This window comes from Onychostoma macrolepis, chromosome 14 (assembly GCF_012432095.1).
Source record: "Onychostoma macrolepis isolate SWU-2019 chromosome 14, ASM1243209v1, whole genome shotgun sequence".
Lineage (NCBI taxonomy): Eukaryota > Metazoa > Chordata > Actinopteri > Cypriniformes > Cyprinidae > Onychostoma > Onychostoma macrolepis.
Genome location: NC_081168.1, coordinates 22,728,892 through 22,749,809, shown reverse-complemented (window position 1 = coordinate 22,749,809; position 20,918 = coordinate 22,728,892). Strand labels below are relative to the sequence as shown.

General features: G+C 35.5%; 1 protein-coding gene across 1 annotated transcript in view; it reads left to right on the top strand.

Annotated features, from left to right (window-relative positions):
• The first annotated feature begins 266 nt into the window (after positions 1-266).
• slc16a2 (solute carrier family 16 member 2) overlaps positions 267-20,918 on the top strand; it is a 54,940-nt gene continuing 34,288 nt past the window's right edge. The window contains 1 exon segment of the mRNA XM_058797604.1: positions 267-1,669. Within this exon segment, the coding sequence (XP_058653587.1) occupies positions 1,267-1,669 (403 nt within the window). The 5' untranslated portion in view covers positions 267-1,266.

The window sequence follows — 20,918 nt, the reverse complement described above, 5'->3', positions numbered from 1 at the left end:
GTTCAAACACTTTCTAAGTTATTCTGGATGATAAATGCATCTGCCCAATGTAAAAGCGGGATGTTTTCCAGGATAAAGGAATCACACATAGGCCTATGTATGGAAGGATGTGTGGATGTGTCCCTGTAGTCACATTAGAGGCATTACTGTACAGGGAAGCGCGTCACGGATCCTCCCCCTCCATACCATAATAACCCGTCATGGCTTCCCAAACACGCCTCTATATGCACCGATTCCACGCCCGCCGCAGTTTATACCGACCAACCTCTCATCTGCGGTCCCTGAGAGCTTTTAAAACGATGCCCTTGACCCAATTCCAATCAGGAACGGTCTGATTTCTGACGAGCATTGATGGATTGTGCACTTGCCACTGCAAATGCAGCGACACCGGCCTGGAAATCAAATGCATTGCTCACCGGATGCTCTCGGTTTCATTTGTTTGACTGGTTGTAAATGTGTCAGGAGGCACCTATAACACTGTAAATCTGCTCTCCTCGCGTCATCTGTACAGTTCCTCGCGCGCTTCCTTGTTTCAGGCCAATTGCGGGACGGGCTGCAGCCACAGAGGAGGGGGTGGTCTCCGGTATCCGGTTCTTTCCGTAATCCTGCGCCGGTGGAATTTTAAATCCGTTCCTCCAGCTGGATCTGCTCACTGGAAATTGTTTACTGGAACTGCTACACTGCATTGTTCTTTAGAACGCTTAATTGTTGCATTGCAACGTGCGCATAACGCGCGCTGTTGTTTTTAGAACGTTTAATTGATACATTGTCGCACTCGCGTTGTTTGTATTGAAACTTCTGACGATAATGTGTATGTAGAACGTTGAGTGGTTACATTGTGTCTCTCGCAGAATGAGCGTTTCGGAACGTTCCACTGTTATACTGTAACAGTGCAGAAGTGAGCAGAGCAGATCAGCCCACCGGGATCCGGTGTAAATATTCAACAAATGATAGAGGAGGAGTCGGTGCACGATAAAAGGGATGTGAACCGAGAGCAAAGAGCTTTGGACTCGGTTTAAAGCGCGCGCTCACTGTGATCTCCTCAGTTTGCTGGAAGTCCTGCTGCTTTATTATGAAGAGTGATCTCTCATAACAGGATTTGGGCATTATCGATCGGATTATGAGTGATCATCCATGCAAAGTGGCACGAGATTGACTTAGTTTCAGATCTTGGGGGGATTTATTTCTGTTCTTCTCTTCCACCCGTTCGGAAGCATATGATAAAAGAGTTATTCTGGAAACGCATTGGCATCCGTTCGGTATAGGATGCACCCAGAAAGCAATGAGAACACTGCAGGAGCAGCCAGCGGGACACCCGGTTCGGAAGAATCGACCACTGAACCGCAGGCTGGACATACTGAACACCTTGCAGTGGAGCACAAAGAGCCGCAGGAGTACGAGGAACCGGAGCGTAAATTCGCCCCGGAGGACAGCACGGTGCAGCTGATACAAACCGGCTGCCCCGACAAGCGTCCGGCGACGCCGCCCGGCGCACACCCGGGACCGGGGTTTGTTCCCCCGGAGGGGGGCTTCGGCTGGGTCGTGGTGTTCGCTGCTACGTGGTGCAACGGCTCGATTTTCGGCATCCAGAACTCATTCGGGATTCTGCACATGATGCTGGTGAAAGACCATCAGGAACTGACGGACCAGGCGTCTCAGTTTAAAGTGGGTGAGTGTGCTTCAGTGTTTCACTAAGTGTTGTAAGTGTGAGGTGAAATGAGATTCCAGGCACGCTTGATCCTGAGAGGCTTAAGGGATCATAACTGGTGTTTAGAGCCCCAGAGTCTGGTGGCAGCCGCCTGAAGCTGCTCTCTGGACCCGCCACAGACAGAGGGAGACGCCCACTCACATCACACACTGACACCTGTTCCCATATCAGCTACTGAGAAAACACAGGAGCATAGGCTAAACATGTTTAAAGGCAAAATAAAAGTATGGCACTATTTGTTTACCTTATTTCACCACAAAACTCGTATATTTATAGTTTTTTATTGGAACAAAAGAGATGTTCTGAAGACAAAGATGGTTCATAATGACCACAGCTAGAGCCCTTAAATTAGGCTTTACGCCAAGTGATAGGATTGTTGTATATATAGTTTAAATATATAGCTTAATTTTCAGCATCATTACTCCATCAGAAATTCTAATGCTGATTTGCTGCTCAAGAAACATTTTTTATTATTATAAATTTCCAAACTTTTCAACGCCAGTGTATTGAAATCATTTCAATATGCTGATTTGGTGCTCAGTTATTAATCAGTTATTACTGATGCTCAATTATTAATGGTTCTTATCATTTTCGATGTTAAAAACAATTTTTTTTGCTGCTTAATATCTTTGTGGGAACATTTGTTTTTAGGTTTGATGTCTTTGCTGTCACTTTTGATTAATTTATTGCATATTTGCTGAATAAAAGTATTAATTTCTTTCTTTCTTTTAAATATTGCTTACCAAAAAATACTAGTGTATCACAGTTTACACAAATTTATTAGGCAGCACAACTGTTTTCAACACTGATAATGATCAGAAATGTTTTTTGAGCAGCAAATCAGCATATTAGAATGATTTCTGAAGGATCATCTGACACTGAAGACCGGAGTAAAATTCATATTTGCATCACAGGAATAAATTACATTTTAAAATATATTGTTAAATAAAACAGTTATTTTAAATTGTGACACTATTTTACAGTTTAACTGTTTTTGATCGTAATTATTTGAAACTTTTGACCTAGAGTATATGCCAAATATATCAAACCAGAATATTGCTGAAGGTATCTGATAGCATCACTTTACCATATCACTCATTAAATCATCAGAAACTAATTTTCTGATTATTATTACAAAAAGTTTTATTCTGGTTGTTGTAAAGTAGCAGCAATTTCACTGCTCAATGCATTTTGTAATCGCTCCTCTCCCATCCGGGCTTTCCATTTCTCACTCCATGCTCACAGGTCAGAGAAATCAACAATCTATCCCCATATTTCTCATAAACACAGACCAGTAGAGCAAACAGTGAAAAGTCCTAGTGCTGATTTTTAATCATTTGCATTTCCCAATTATTTCTAATATATCGTCCATATGCTGTGCATCAACATGATAAAACAGCATGTTAGCAGCTCTCACATTGTGCAAACCAGACCAAGAGATCAATTCAGTGCTCAGTGCAGTCGAAACAAACCCTTCTGAACCTGAGAATGTACCCAACAACCCCCGAGCTCACTTCTGATCCTCTGCCCGAGCCAACGTGAGAGAAAACAAGACCGAGTCCACATGCTAATAATCTCGTAAATGTCTTGCAGGCCTCTGGTTGTTGTTCAGGAAATCGCCATCTGTCTTCCATGCTGAGCTCCATTTTTACGGCCAGCACGCAGTAAAAGCTCAGTTAGTTTTAATGTTCAGACTCCCACTTGGCTGTACAACATCACTATGTTTACATCTGAATATTAATAAAATCAGGCCCACAGGAGGAGGACAAATGAGTGGTTTGAGGAGAGTACTAAGCGTTATAGAGAAAGTGTGTTTGTTGCTTTCTTCCTCGTGTTTTATAAAGTCATACTGTGAAGAATGAAAATATGTGCATGAATTATTTGTGCCAGTGAATATTGTGAGTGTGTGTGTGTTCATTCTTTTCCTACTTTCAGGCCTGATTCAGTTTTCTGGGTCATTGTATGAAACTGCTGCCTTTTTTCAGTTTGATATGGTGTTTTAAAAGGAATTTAAGATGAATAAAGCAAGCATTAATACACTGAAAATAAATATTGTTTTCACTCAGAATTAAAAAAAAAGGAAAATTTCACAAATAATTACAGGGAAATTACAAGTACTGAATTAAACATGAAGTAAAAATACTGATATAGTTTTTTTTTTCTTGTTGAATGTACTTTAAAAAAATATAAAGAAAAAATCTAATTATTAAATTCTTATTTTTTATTTTGATTTTTAGATATAATTTTAAAAATGTACTGTAATAATTAATATATGTATGCATGTGTGTTTTAAATGATTAACAACTACGGTATTTAACATTATTTATTTGACCTTATTTATTATGTAATAATTATGATTCTTATCATGATAATTATAAGAGGTACCAGTGTTGACAGTTTTACAATCTGATATTATAAATCTTGTTCTCAAGGTCATGAATCTAAGTGTTTCCTATACATATGCTGATCGATCATCAATAGTTTACTATACAAACTCTTTTTTTGTTGTTTTGTTGTATTTTGTTTAACGATTATACAAACTAAAAAAGCACCCTCATTTTTAAATAAATAAATAAAAAATTAGTGACTGGATTTTTGTTGATATATTAAAAAAAAACAAAATGCTATCAGCTATCTATTTTTTTAATTAAGATTTTACACCTGTATTAATTACACCTGTTTTCTAGAAAGATCTTTCTGATTATAACCATTAACGTTTTCTATTTTCCAGAGCAAATACTGAAACTTTCCCCCATAGACAAGTGTGTTTCACAATGCTGAGGATTTCTAATAAAATTGTCCTACTCTGTCGCTCTCATTCTGTCTCTCTGCGTGACGGCCCTTTGTTTAATCTGCTGCGATGGCTGTGATGTGGGCGTGTGTTAGGGATTTGATTGGTCCGTGAGGGGCTCATGTGTAGTGTGGGAACACTCAGTTTAAAGGGGCGTGTCCTGCATCCCCCCCGCCTCGCTCACATGGTTCGGCTTGTCCCAACACGCACAACACAACAGTTATGTTTAATCTCAATAGGGGATTACAACAGACACTCCCACACAACTTTACATGCAGGTTAACACAAAAGCAGCTCTGTCTCAGCTCGGAACAAAATAAACTTTGAAACATTTCAGGTCTTTTTGCAATGGATTTTTGTATTCTTTTAGTTAGATTCAGCAGATCTAATGGAGCTCTGTTGGTTTAAAGGTCAATGACAAATAAGTGTTTTTTTAAAGAATTCTCTTCTGCTCAGCAAGCCTGCATTTATTTGATCCGAAATACAGCTAAAGCAGTAATATTGTGAAATATTTTTACTGTTTAAAATAACTGCTTTCTGTTTGAATATATTTTAAAATGTATAATTTATTCCTGTGTTCAAAGCTGAATTTTCAGCATCATTACTCCAGTCTTCAGTGTCACATGATCCTTCAGAAATTATTCTAATATGCTGATTTGCTGTTCAAGAAGCATTTATTATTATTATTATTATTATTATTATCAATAATTAAAACAGTTGAGAATATTTTTTCAGGATTCTTTGATGAATAGAAAGATCCAAAGATCAGCATTTATTTGAAATAAAAAGCTTTTGTAACATTATACACTATACCATTCAAAAGCTTGGAGTCAGTATATTTAAATTATACTTATTATTAAATTATGAAATTTTAGAAATGAATACTTTTATTCAGCAAGGATGCATTAAATTGATCAAAAGTTATGATAAAGGCATTTATAATGTTACAAAAGATTTCTATTTCAGATAAATGCTGTTCTTCTGAACTTTCTATTCAAAGGAACCTGAAAAATTCTACTCAGCTGTTTTCAACATAATAATAGTAAATGTTTTTTGAGCAGCAAATCAGAATATTTTCTGAAGGATCATGTGACTGGAGTAATGATGCTAAAAATTCAGCATTGAAATCACATGAATAACTTACATTATAAACTAGAAAGCAGTTATTTTAAATGATACAATATTTCACAATATTACTGCTTTTGCTGTATTTTGGATAAAAAATACAGGCTTGGTGAGCAGAAGAGAATTCTTTAAAATACATAAAAAATCTTGCTCTCCAAAATCTTTTGACTGGTAGTGTGTATATGTATGTGTGTGTATATATCTTAAAAAATATTGTTATTAATTGGCAGATATTTATGTGTGTGTGTGTGTGTGTGTGTGTGTGTGTGTGTGTGTGTGTGTTTGTACGTATACAGTGGGGCAAAAAAGTATTTAGTCAGCCACCAATTGTGCAAGTTCTCCCACTTAAAAAGATGAGAGAGGCCTGTAATTTTCATCATAGGTATACCTCTAGGTATAAAAATCACATTGTAGGATTTTTAAAGAATGAATTGGTAAATTCCTCGGTAAAATAAGTATTTGGTCACCTACAAACAAGCAAGATTTCTGGCTCTCACAGACCTGTAACTTCTTCTTTAAGAGGCTCCTCTGTCCTCCACTCGTTACCTGTATTAATGGCATCTGTTTGAACTCGTTATCAGTATAAAAGACACCTGTCCACAACCTCAAACAGTCCAACTCCAACCTCCACCATGGCCAAGACCAAAGAGCTGTCAAAGGACACCAGAAACAAAATTGTAGACCTGCACCAGGCTGGGAAGACTGAATCTGCAATAGGTAAGCAGCTTGGTGTGAAGAAATCAACTGTGGGAGCAATTATTAGAAAATGGAAGACATACAAGACCACTGATAATCTCCCTCGATCTGGGGCTCCATGCAAGATCTCACCCCGTGGGGTCAAAATGATCACAAGAACTGTGAGCAAAATCCCAGAACCACACGGGGACCTAGTGAATGACCTGCAGAGAGCTGGGAACAAAGTAACAAAGGCTACCATCAGTAACACACTGCGCCGCCAGGGACTCAAATCCTGCAGTGCCAGACGTGTCCCCCTGCTTAAGCCAGTACATGTCCGGGCCCGTCTGAAGTTTGCTAGAGAGCATTTGGATGATCCAGAAGAGGATTGGGAGAATGTCATATGGTCAGATGAAACCAAAATAGAACTTTTTGGTAAAAACTCAACTTGTCGTGTTTGGAGGAGAAAGAATGCTGAGTTGCATCCAAAGAACACCATACCTACTGTGAAGCATGGGGGTGGAAACATCATGCTTTGGGGCTGTTTTTCTGCAAAGGGACCAGGACGACTGATCCGTGTAAACGAAAGAATGAATGGGGCCATGTATCGTGAGATTTTGAGTGAAAACCTCCTTCCATCAGCAAGGGCACTGAAGATGAAACGTGGCTGGGTCTTTCAGCATGACAATGATCCCAAACACACCGCCCGGGCAACGAAGGAGTAGCTTTGTAAGAAGCATTTCAAGGTCCTGGAGTGGCCTAGCCAGTCTCCAGATCTCAACCCCATCGAAAATCTTGAAAGTCTGTGTTGCCCAGCGACAGCCCCAAAACATTACTGCTCTAGAGGAGATCTGCATGGAGGAATGGGCCAAAATACCAGCAACAGTGTGTGAAAACCTTGTGAAGACTTACAGAAAACGTTTGACCTCTGTCATTGCCAACAAAGGGTATATAACAAAGTATTGAGATGAAATTTTGTTATTGACCAAATACTTATTTTCCACCATAATTTGCAAATAAATTCTTTAAAAATCCTACAATGTGATTTTCTGGATTTTTTTTTTCTCATTTTGTCTCTCATAGTTGAGGTATACCTATGATGAAAATTACAGGCCTCTCATCTTTTTAAGTGGGAGAACTTGCACAATTGGTGGCTGACTAAATACTTTTTTGCCCCACTGTATATAACATTTTTTGATTGTATAGATTTGATATTTTATTATTAGTTATGTTATTATATCATTTATGTTAATTATATTGTGTGTATATATATATATATATATAGTGTGTGAGTGTCTGTTTTAAATTAATAGATCTTTTTTTTTATTTCAGTTCTGAAAATGAAAACAGGTTTGTCATGTAAGAGTTGTATTTAGATCACTGTCTGATGAAATTTGATCCATTCATTTAAAAAAAAACATTTGCAGGTGCCAAAATGAGCGTGAATTCGTTGACCTTTAACTGGCATTCAGCTGTTGTTTACATCATCTTATACACACCTGCGGTTTCCCGAATGTCACTCTTTTTTTTTAATCAACTTTTTATTGTTTTTTTTAACACACAACATCACATCTATTCAAAACACCAACAAACACACACACAAAAAAAACAGACATATAATCAGTACTTTAAAGAGTCCAGTCAAAAGGAAGAGAGAGAGGGAGGGAAAAATAAAAATAAAGCAAGTCATTCCTTTATATAATCAAGTATGTTAAAGGATAAACACTGCCAAGCATCAATAGTAGAAGGCTTGGCCCCATTAATTCGCGCTGTTATCACTATTTTCAGGAGGCTACGGATCCAATATGTTTTTCCACACATGTGCGGTGTAAACCAGTTCTGTATTATCGTCTTCTTCGCAGCTGTAAAACCAGCAAACAACATTCTCATTTGTATTAAGCTTATACAGAGACCAGAATCATCATTAAGAAGACACAAACTTGGGTTAGCAAAGCAATCAATTTGTAGTAAGGAGGATAAAATCAGGTTTACATGTGTCCATAGATTAATGACGATAGGACACTCCCAAAACACATGAAGAAAAGTACCTGATGATGCAGTATTACATATATGGCAGTTAAAATTTGGTTGTAGTTTCATTTTGAATCTTTTGTAAGGAGTTATGTATGCTCTATGAATGACTTTGAAGCCAAGTTTTTAGATGTTAAGCTGAGGTTAGACCACACTCTCTCCCAGTCGACAGATAAATTAAGGTCAGATAATTCCCGATTCCAAATAGATTGAATAGAAAGAGGTTTTGTAATGCAATCAATAATTTTATTATATATTAAGGAAACAGATGGCCGTAGTAGTAGTAATGTAGTTCTTAATGTCTGAAATGAACAGAGGCCTTGGTTATCATACATATCATCGCACGTGTTTACACCTAAAGAAGACCAAGAGGGTTGGACAAATGGACGATTTACGCATACAAAATAAAAATTGTGCCATAAAGGTGTACTGTTACAAAATTTGAAGGGTCCTCCTATCAGACGTTCAACCGTTTTCCAGAATTTAATAGAATTAGCCACAACCAGACCAAATTTATAATTATCACCTTTTTTCCCTGTGCCAGTAAATAAAATATCTTGGAGTCTATTTGGTTTAACCTTGTCAGCTTCAATCACTCTCCATGAAACTTTCGATTGAGGATCAACACAATTATGAAGAGCCTTAAGTTGGAACGACCAATAATACAATTCCAAATTTTGTACAGCCAATCCTTCTGCGCGATTAGGATGTTGTAATGTGGTAAGTTTGATTCTGTGGCATTTATCATTCCAGATAAAATGAGAAATTATGGAGTTGATTTCCTTAAAGTAACCTGGAGGGGGAGAAAGTGGTAACATAGAGAAAAGGAAGTTAAACCGAGGTAACAAATTCATTTTAACTGTGGAGATTCTTCCTTGAAGAGAGACTTTAAGATTCTTCCATCTTTGAATGTCATTTTTGACCTTAACTAGGATATTATTAAAATTGTCTCTGGCAATCTTATGGATGTTTTTATGTATGGTAATGCCCAAATAGATTCCTTAATAGGGATAAATGAGGGAATAGAAGAAGTAACTTTAACATTGTTAATTGGCATTAAAGCAGATTTTCTCCAATTTATTTTGTATCCTGATAAGCTACTAAAATGATCAAATTCGTTAATTATCCTAGAGATCACATGGGATAAGTGATATCGGTCTGTAGCTGGAACAATCTAATGGATCTTTCCCTTTTTTAAAGAAGTAATGATATCAATGATGTTTTTTGATCTCTATGAAATACACCATGTTCAATTGCAAAGTTAAATGAATTAAGCATAAGTGTCCATACCAAATCCCAAATTTCTAAATATAATTCAGGGGGAAGACCATCTAGACCCGGCGATTTGCCCTTTTGAAGGCTTTTTAGAGAGATGTGGAGCTCCTTTAAACTTAATGGGGCCTCCAAAGATTCCTATGCCTTTGAGTGTGAAAGTAAATCATATTCTTCTTTTAAAGAGGACAGCTGTGTAGCCTGTTGCTCAGTAAAATGTTGTTTTTGTAGGTTTTGTAATAATTGGATTTTATTTTCTAATTGTGTAAACTGGTGAATTTTCGCTTTGACAAGAGTAGAAGAAAAAGATATACAGAATCCTCGTATAGCACACTTGGTCATTTCCCACAGTATTTGAGGATCCACTTCAGAGGGAATATTAATTTCAAGAAATTCCTTTATATATTCTTTTAGAGAAGTAATGAAAGTCTGATTACTTGATAATAATATGTTAAAGCGCCATCTAGGGGATTTGGCTTTTATATCGGGAAGAGGAATATTGCATAACACAGCAGAATGATCAGATAATAAAATTGGTGATATAGAGATGGAGGAATTAGACAAAATTAAAGATGGGCTGAGAAATATGTAGTCTATCCTAGAGAATGTCTATTAGAAAAAAAAGTGAAGTCCTTAGATTTAGTATTCTGAATTCTCCAAAGATCGATTAAATTGAGCTCAGTGATAAATTTATTCAGTAATTTAGACGATGGATTGACTGTTGTATCAGATTGAGATTTATCCAAAGCAGGATTTACAACAGCATTAAAATCACCACCCACCACTAAAGGGCAATCAGTCCGCTCAAGTAATGTTTTGGAAATATTTGTAAAGAATGCACTCTCTGTCTCATTCGGACCCTAAATAGAGACTAATGCTAACCTATTATTATGTATTTTGCAATGGATAACAACAAATCTACCCTCCTCATCACTTCCGGTATGTTCAATTGTTAAATGTAACTTCCTGTTAACAAGGATAAGCACCCCTTTAGTTTTATTAAGAGCGCAGGAGAAGGCTGCCGATTTATAATACTTATTCTGGAAACGTGCCATGTCGGATTGTTTTAAATGTGGCTCTTGTATCAGTGCACAGGAAATCGATTTACGGTGTAAATATTCTAATACACGAGTACGTTTCACAGCAGAATTTAGGCCATTCACATTCAATGATAAAATATTTAGAGTATGTATTGATTATTCATAATCCCAAAATTGTATTCAGTAAATGAAGAAAAGCAAAAGCACTCCCATTCTGTAAGTAACATGTAAACGCTGGTGTGCATTCTAGATACCAAACCACCTAGATGAAAAATCCTTTTAGAAATAAGGTAAAATAAATAAAAGTATGAATGTCTGTTATAAAAAATAAAAGTAACACAGAAACAGGAACAACAAACAACTATAAACAAGAAACAACTCAGACCGCACATTACCGAGAACGTAGGTCTGATAAAGCAACAAAAAATGATGAAGATATGTGACCGGTCCAATTCGACGCAAAACATGTCCCCAAAAGGCCCACATAGTCAAAAATTATTGTAATTAAACATACCTTAGACCCCTCCACAAAAAAAAAAAAAAAAAAAAAAGGTTGTTAGTCTTACCAGTAAAGAGACAGTTGTGCCAGATAAATATGAACAATATCTCAGGAGGAGAGAGAGAGAGAGGAAAAAAAAAAAGATTTAGCAAGTGTCCATGTCCACCTTGTTATTATCCTCTTCTGGGCAGCTGGAACCGCCTCCATCCCGGTTATTAAGTTCTTCTATTAAGGCCGCTGTTTTCCCGTTGCTTTGTAGAGCTGCAGCATAGGTCTTCTTCTGTGACAGCGAGCTGATAAAATCCTCCGCTTTCTGAGGAGAGTTGAACATCATCTGTTCACCTTTGTGATAGGTGGGAAAGGGCTGGAGACCAAGTGCTGCCATCTTCTTCAAGACTGAATTAAAGCTCTTTCTCTTGGTAGTTGTGGCTGGACTAAAGTCGGGAAAAAACAGCAGCGTGACATTGTCCTGTGCACATCTCACTGGATACGCCTGCCGAGCACCCTTCAGGATCGACGATCTGTCATGCCATCTTAGTACACGGAAGATGAGAGTACGGCTCCGATCTGAGTTTTTCCTTCCGTCATACATGCGATGGGCCTGGTCAATCTCGATGTCACGACCTTTCAGTGAAGGGATGCACTTGGAAAGATTAGCTCTGAGGAAGTCAGCTACATCGGAGCCTTCTGCCCCCTCCGACAACCCCACCAGTCGTCCCTTATTTCTCCTGCTCCAATCTTCAATATCCGTCATCTTCTCAGTGAGTTGTTCCAGCTGATTTCTTAAGTCTGTGACTGTCCTCCCATCCTCATGTGCAGCTGCTTCAACGGAATCGACCCGGTCAAGTGTCTGCTTCGCCACGCTAGCTAGTGCTATAGAATTGTTGGTCGCTTGTATGTCCACACGCAGGTCAAGCAATGCTGGGGTCAGTACAGAGTCTACTGCATCTCTTACTGTCAAGGCCACAACTGAATCCAAAGTGCTTTGCTGCTCTTTAAATGCTAGCTTGATACCGTTAGCGATAGCAACGTTGAGATCCTCTCTGGAGATGGTGGAATCTTAGAATTTTTACTTTATTGGCGATTGCTCAATCTCTCTTTTCCGATCGTCTTTGACTGTTGAAGAAGTACTCATGATGGGTCAAATGCAGAGCGGTTTGAAATTTACTGACAGGATTATACAATATTTGACAGAATGAGCAGAGCAAAGGACAATGCCTGCATCGCTGTCGAAGGGTCACGTGATTACCCGAATGGCACTCTTTTACATGTTCCTTCTCTTTCTTTTTGTGCTCCTCACTCTCTCCCTATGTGTCCACACACACACACACACACACACACACACACACACACACACACGTATGTACAGAAGGACTGCTGGTAATGCATAGACTCAGATTATGTTACCTATATGTATATCTGGAGCACATGAACTCAGATGCTCTCAGCTGTGTTTCCGCTCTGTTTGGGTTTTTAGACTTTTCTAAACACTCTTTTCTTTACACAGCACAGCTCAGACCTTGTTAAAGAAAAATGTGAGTCTCAAAAGCATGGTTTAAAAGTAAAGCTTAGTTTGAGAATCAGTTTTTGGGAAGGTTAACATTATTTTTGCAATCATTATCATTATAGTTTCAGCTTTAATGGGAGAAAAAAAGCATTGTAGATGTTTTGCTGCCTTCTAGTCTTGTTAGAATGATTGTATTTTAGAGATGAGCACACATGAAAACTGCCACAATGTCTGTGTAACTTAGTGGAAGCCAACTGATCAATTGTAAATGTTCACTTGGTGTGCAATGTAGTTTGTGTGTACCAAAAATATTATTTTTGATATTAAATTTTCATTTTTGGGTGAACTATCCCTTTAAAGCTCCAGTTCACAAACATTACATCTTTAATACAACTGGAAAATTCAGTTTAAACTTTGTTTGATGAACTAAGAAAAAACTAAACAAAATGTTAGCAAACAAACATTTACAAATATTATTACTGTTCACAACTGCATCTTTAAAATGAGGCAAAAGTAAAAAAATTAAATGAACCAGGGGCCCGTTTCATAAAGGAGGTTAAATGAAAACTCTTAATATGCATTTTATAGATGAAAATTTTCTAAGATATTTAGTCTTGTTTCCTGGGGGATTTTCCTTTTAAGTGCATTTTACGTAAAACAAATATAAAATTGTCCGCCATAGGGTAAGAAAAATAATCTTAATGCAAACTGAAACAAGAATATTTTTAATTTATTGCCCCATTGACAAATAATTTGCAAAACAAGAAAAATGCACTTTAAAACATCGGAGTGCACATTACACTGAAAAAAAAAGATTAATTGAATTTACTAATTTTTTTTAAGGTAAGTGGTTGCAATCAATTTATTTTAGCTACATTTAAATAAACAAATTGAGTTGACTGACTTTCAACATATATATTTTTTTAATTAAATGTAGCTAAAATAAATTGTTTGCGACCACTTACCTTAAAAAAATTGAGTATCATTTTTTTTCAGTGTAAAAATCAGCTGTACACTGTAAAAAGTGATAAGTTGACTTAACTTAAAAAAATTGAGGAAACCCGTTGCCTTAAAATGATTAATTATTAAAAACGAATGAACACGGACCGGGAATAATCTCAGTGTTGAGATATGTTTTTATTAGTTCAGTCAAACATTGGCATTCTGAATGTTGACTGGATTTGAAAATAACCATTCATTTAATGTTTTTTAAATATATTTGTCTTCTCAACTAAGCCCAAGCAATAATATTTTTACCCTTCCAACATTTTGTTAATTGGATTTTTTTACAGTGGTTATATATATATATATATATATATATATATATATATACACATATACATATACATGCAGCTCAGTTTTTATTTAAGTGTTGATTATTAAAAGAATGTTGATTAACTGGTTATTAAAATTTATTTTCGATTTAGTTAATTAATTAATTATGGCTTTGAACTCTAAAGACCTTCTCTGGAGCATTTGAATTAAGCATTTGAATGTGATAAAATGTGTTTGATTGTGTCTGTTTGAAACCTGGCATTTTATTTGAATAAGGATTTTAAAGTATTGTAAACTTGTATCCTGCTTAAAATCTGAAATCCAGGGTCAAACACAAGTCTTCGGTGAAAACTCCATGCAAAGGCCTTTCCTTGCAGCACAGGTGAAATGAGTCGAAGGACTGAGAACAGTAGACAAGTGTTGGTGAAATGTGAAAGCGTTCGTTGGCTGTCTGGCATGTAACTGATAGTTTTCGAGCGCTGCTTAACACTTGTGTTTCCAGGACACGCTCAGAGGCGGTCAGTCTGTGAATATGTTTGACTGATGCCTTAATTAGGTGTTAAGCAACAGTAGAGCAAATTCATCTATTGTTTATGTTCACTTGCTTACTTTTAAGCATCTAGAAGCATATTGTGGGCTGACTATTTTAACTCTGTAGTGCCTCTACCAGTTTAAATGTTAGTGTATATATTTTAGCTTCTAACTCATAAACCAAATGACTCTTATTTTTTATTCTCTGATTAATACGGTTTCTTTCAACCATTTTAAATTAGTGCCAAATCATCTTCAAATCGTGCTGGTCAGAAGTTATTCAAATCTTTTTGATACACCAAACCATTTGTAACACAGCAATTCATTTTAAAGCAAGGATGCATTTTTGCAGTTTGCAGTGTTTAAATGCGTAATTGCTGTTTACAGTTGTTTATTATTCATTAATTTTGTGCAATGAGTGATATGCAAATCAAAACACACAGGCAAATATTTTCAATGAAAATTTGTCTGAAGCAATGTTATTTTAGTATATATTATAGTTGTTATTAATAATTTAAATCATCTTTTATTTGTTATTTCTATTTTCTGTTTTCATTTTAATTTTAGTTACATTTTTAGTAATTTTGTTGTGTGTTTTTCTTATTTTTAGTATTTATTTTAATAAATGTTTTTTTTAATTAATTTTTTATTTTAGTTTTAGTTATTTTAGTACATCAGGTTTAAACTAGCCTAAATTATGAGAAATGTTGCCTTAGGTTTTTAAAAATATTTTATTTCAATTAATGTTTATTTTATTTAATGTAATGAAAAAAAATTTTTTTCTCCCCAATCATTTTATTATTTTAGTATGTCAAGTTAAACTAAATTGCAATGAGAAATGTTGCCTTGGCAAAAAGTTTAGTTTATTTTTTATTTTAAGTAATGTGATCATTTTAGTTTCATTTAACTATAATAATCCCGGTCTAAAGAAGTAATTGTATGTAAATAATATTACAGAATAATTTTTGCTAGAAAATCCCTATAGGAAAGAAATAGAACATTACATATTGCCCTGCGAGAACATCTTCCATTTATTAATATAAAGCATCTCAATGTCATTAAAATCCAGTGCCATAACAATCCGTCTCTTTTTACTAATGGTCACGGTGCACATTCACACAATACAGCAGTGCACATGAAGAGTGCCAGATGAGTGTGTCTGAATCTGTTATTTGATGATTAGAGAATTTTACCCTCAATATGTGCAGCTGGGGATTGTGAGTGCGAGCTGATTGAGCTGAAGGCACACAGTCATTTTTTGGCTGGATTTAATAAACGCTCTGTGTCAGTTGTTGATATTAGCTTTGCTGTATAATAGAAAACCCGCAGGCAAAAGAAATGTTCCCACTCCTGCTTTCGCACATGTAACATGATTATCAATGTCAACTGTTCACATACTCATGTAATTAGCCAGATGTTTAAGTCAGTTTTTCACTGCACAGGATAGAAGGGATGGATCGAGCCAGATCTCTCAGCTGCTATCAAGGCAAGTGTCACCATAGTGAAATATTCCACTCTGGATCTGAACGCTACATGTCAGGGAGCCAAGGAGGGATTGATTTGTGAATACATCTGAACTGGAGTCAAAGTAATTCAGGGTAGAAACAGACAGCATTCATTATATCAGAACACGTAAAACCAATTGAATTAAACTTTACCAGTGTTTTTCCTTTTAAGATAAAATAACAGATACTGCATTCAGTACAGTAGGCCTCTTCTCTCATTTTGCTCAGCTATGTTGTGTAGAGAATTGAGGTTGTAAACTGATTCTATCCACTATTTTGCAATGCATAAGTAAGCTATTTTCTGCGTGAGACTTGTGATTCATTAGCTGCTTTAGGGAAATAACTAGAAGAATGATAGGCTTTAGTGCAGTAAAACTATTTGAGCTACAAATCAATGTGTTCAAGATTATGATAATAAAATAATATACTATGATAACAAATAGGGCTTTCCAGTTTGCAATATCAAGTTTCATAAAAGATTGTTTTTTTTGCAGCTAAAAATAACTGGAAGAATGACACCAGAAGTCTCGCACTTTCAAGTTAATAAAAATAAGGATAGCAAGGATTTTAAATAGTGATGCACCACAATTTAATTTAATTGTTTTTTTAACGTTTGAATTATATAATTATGTTTCTACTCCGATTCGTTGTTACAATATAAACTTTTAAACGGTAGCTTGAATATACATATAATGAATATATGTAATATACTGCATATATTTAGCAAAACGCTCCTCTCTACAGTTTTTTTTAAGCTAACTAAGGACTTTATTGACATGGCTTGAGGTAAATGTCACATTACGCTATTTTTACAAGCTGTTTCACTGATTTAATAACTTTTGTTATGTTGTTTATACTTTTGTAGGTCACAAATCTACTTACCTTTTGCATTTAAAATTCCCTTGATTTTTATAGAAATGAAAAAGTTGCTGTTACAGCTTTTACAATTAAATATGCATAAAGAAAATTATTTTAAAACTGTATTATTTTATCATTTTTAGTAATTTTTAACTAATTGTTTTGCATGAAGAAAATTAGGCCTGTTTTAAAGATCTTTTTGTAAGTGGCATCGTTTTCACATTTAACCTACAAATTCGTATTGCCATATTTGGACATTTTAATTTTTAGGTTATTTTTATATAGGTTATATTCTCAGTTTGGTACTCATGTTATGGCTGGCTCGTAAGCCGCAACACAAAAGAGGCAAATCACAAAATTCCATACAATAAATCAATTTATTTACAAAATAAGAAAACGGTAACGAATAACGGTAACAGTTTACCGAAATAGAAGAATTTTTCAAATTAAATCACCATAAATTAAAGGAAATACACCAAATTCTGTCATGATGTATATATACTTTACAATTTTTTTGCATTATAGTAATGAAATTTGTGCATAAACGTGCTTATTAGTCATGAAAATAAAGTCGCAATGCAATGGCTTTATTTTTCTTTATTCAAAAGATTTTTTAAAACTTTTCTCTTTTGATTTGCTTTGACATATGACCTGGACGTGTTCTAGACAGGTTTTTCTAGATTCACTTTGACAGATAGACTTGAGGGATCTTGTAAGGACAGACGGATATGAACAGAGAGAGAGAAAATCAAGGGAATAACGCATGGAGGAGGAAGAAAGGGATGTACAGAGAGAGTGATCCGTGCTTCCCTGCGGCTGAGTGTCTTTATCCACAATCTGTCAAAGAGCATCTGTCAGTGTTAGTGGGTCACTCATTTCCTTGTTTTCTCTCTTCTGTCTCCTCTTTTATTTCTGTTCTAGAGGGAAAACACCGTTCATTGCTGTCCTTTCTGTCTTTCTCTACCTCATTTAACAAATGATCCAATAATAAAACATGTGGAGCAAACTCATTAGTGAGAATTAGGACTGGGTGGTTTGGAACAAAGGGGAGAGAGAATGAGAGAGTGATATAATGAAAAGCAGAGGAGAGTGGCATGAATGAAATGAGTGAAAAGTGGAGGAATAGAGTGCAAGAGTCGGCTTCTTAAAGTAAAATCCCATTCATTTTCTTCATAGAGAAATGGATTTTAACAAACGTCAGGCGCATTCATTGTGTTACATTTTATTAAAAATAACATATTATAATAACTCTTTGTTAATTATTTTTGAATGCTACAAAAAACTTGTAAAGTTTTTACCATGAACGTTTTCATAATTGACTTCAGCTGCTTTTCAAGTGACTTGTACAGTGAAATGTACAGATTACATTTTAACACTACTAAAATATGCAGACAATTTATTCAAATATTTGTTTTAGTTTACATACATTTTATGTAAATTTTAACTGTCAAAATAATTGTCACTTGAGCAGATTTTTGTGTGTGTGTAATTTCCAATCAAGCAGTAATATTGTCAGATTCTGCAATAAGTGAAAATTATTAAAATGAATTAATTTTAACATTATTTATTTATTCATTAATATTTATTAATTTAATTAATTTGAGTAATACTAAATAATAATTATTTAATGTGTATTTAGGATACATTAATTGCTAGCCTTGGCAAGACAAAGGATTTTGTCATTTTATTAAAAAAATAAAATTGTCATTTCCAATTACAAAACAATGCAACAGAATTATGATTTTAGACCCGGAAATGACAGTGGAAGTTTTGACCTTTGACATTTGAAAAATGATAGTTTGGATTTTTGGATAATTTTTTTTAAATGCATATTTACCTACTGTTAGACATTGTTAGTAGGCAAATGCAGATATAGCCTACTGTATGCTTTTGTAGAAGACAAAACAATATGATTTCAACATTTTAATGGAGAATTGAAAGTTGAGAGGATCTTAGAGGCAGAAAGAAAGGCTTAAAAGTTCATGGAGCTGTAGATTCGAGATGTTTCTCGTTCCTTTTTTGGCAGTTTCTCTGGTTTATTTTTCATCCAGAAAAATGTAAACAAATAGAACCCGTTGCTTACAAAAGCAGTCAGATGGTGACAGGAAGAGAACCGTGTGTGTTCTTGTTTTTCAGGACTCTGTTTCAGCTGTCAGCCGCATGGGCCGCAGTGGGGTCATATCTGGGGTGACATCACTCTACACACATCTTGACATGGGCACACACACAAAAAAACCCCACTACACTGAAAATTACTCTTTAGCATCTGCATAGCAATGCTTCATCCTACAGTAGTATCGTGGTGATGTGTTTGGCACAAGAAAACACTTTTTCAAAAATTTTTAAAATCTACCCTAGCAACAAAGAAGTGCTTAAAGGGATACTCCACCCCAAAATGAAAATTTTGTCATTAATCACTTACCCCCATGTCATTCCAAACCCGTAAATGCTTCGTTCGTCCTCGGAACACAATTTAAGATATTTTGGATGAAAACCCGGGAGACTTGTGACTGTCCCATTGACTGCCAAGTAAATTACACTGTCAAGGCACAGAAAAGTATAAAAAATAGTAGTACCATTTTGGAGAGCATCCGATGGACGCAAAGTGCGTAGTGTAAGCTATTCTCTGTCATCAGTAACGCATGGATACGCGGTTTCCGTTCAAATCAAAGCGTAAAATAAACGTACAAAACATACTATTTTGACGATATTCTTTATACTTTTCTGTGCCTTAACAGTGTAATTCACTTGGCAGTCAATGGGACATTCACAAGCCTGCGATTCCCTGATGCCCGCATTTTATTTACAGTATAATTACCCAACGATATAACTGCGCAAGAAAGTATTGAAATATATATTTCCCCTGTGTTTCCTTCCTGCTGTGTGAGCTGCTGAAATGAGCTGCACTGTGAAACAGCCAATCAGAGCAGAGCTCAACATTATTATTCATGACCTTTCCAAATAAGGTAACAACAGACCATTTCATTCTAGGGAGAAATCCTAGGGTTGTAAATGGACATGTAAAACAGTTTCTGGAGATTTTTTGCCCTTACCTAAGCCTTACATACATACCTTCTATGTAGACATCAGAGAACAATTTAAAATATTGTATCAATGCATTCTATTAACATTCTATAAAATTAACTGTTATTTGATATTATCTATATAATATATATATTGTTAGCAGTGTTGGGCAAAGCTACTTGGAAAATGTAGTGAGCTAAGCTAACAGTTACTCATTAAATGAAGCTTTAATGTAGCAAGCTAAGCTACAGCAACATGGCAAAAGTAGTTTACTACATCTAAGCTATTTAAATATATATATATATATATATATATATATATATATATATTTTATATTGAACCAAATACCAAGTCAATGCTCTCTCAGTGATCAATAAAACTGTCAGTCAAGCAGATAGACAGGCATACTAGTTCAGTTTAATTGTTTATTCAACAACTGTTCTAAACCAATTTGGCAACAAAATCAGTATCATGTACAGGGCCGGATTTACTGTACCTTATATTGTGACATAGGCAAAATAAATTTTTGCTGTCGGCCAGAAACCTCCTATTGGCAGTTGGTATTGTGGCTTTACTGTATACAGATACATTTATATAAATGGTAACTCTTCACAATAAGGTTCATTAGTTAACATTAATTAACTAGTGTAGCTAACATGAACTAAGAATGAACAATACTTCTGCAGCATTTATTAAGGTTAATTTCAACAGTTACTAATGCATTATTACAGTTTATCTCAGTGGCTTTGGTGCATTTCTCAGATCAGAAATGAAATTCTCAAAACTACTTGTTCAAGCTCCACATCATCTAGTCACTTGTGCACATCATAAAAGCAGTTTCTCATTCTTTTCAACAAGTTGCAGTTGCTACATTCATGCAATCGATTATGTACATTTGTCTGCATTTTCCTACGTTATTAGTTACTAATGTCATGTTGCTCAAAATGTATAATATAGTTCTCTGTGCTAGTCTTACCCCTCAAAACAACTAGTCATTAGTTCATCGTATAAGTCATTAAATGCAAAATGGTTGATCTAGTTGTCATAAACTGTCAAGCATATTTTATACACATTTCT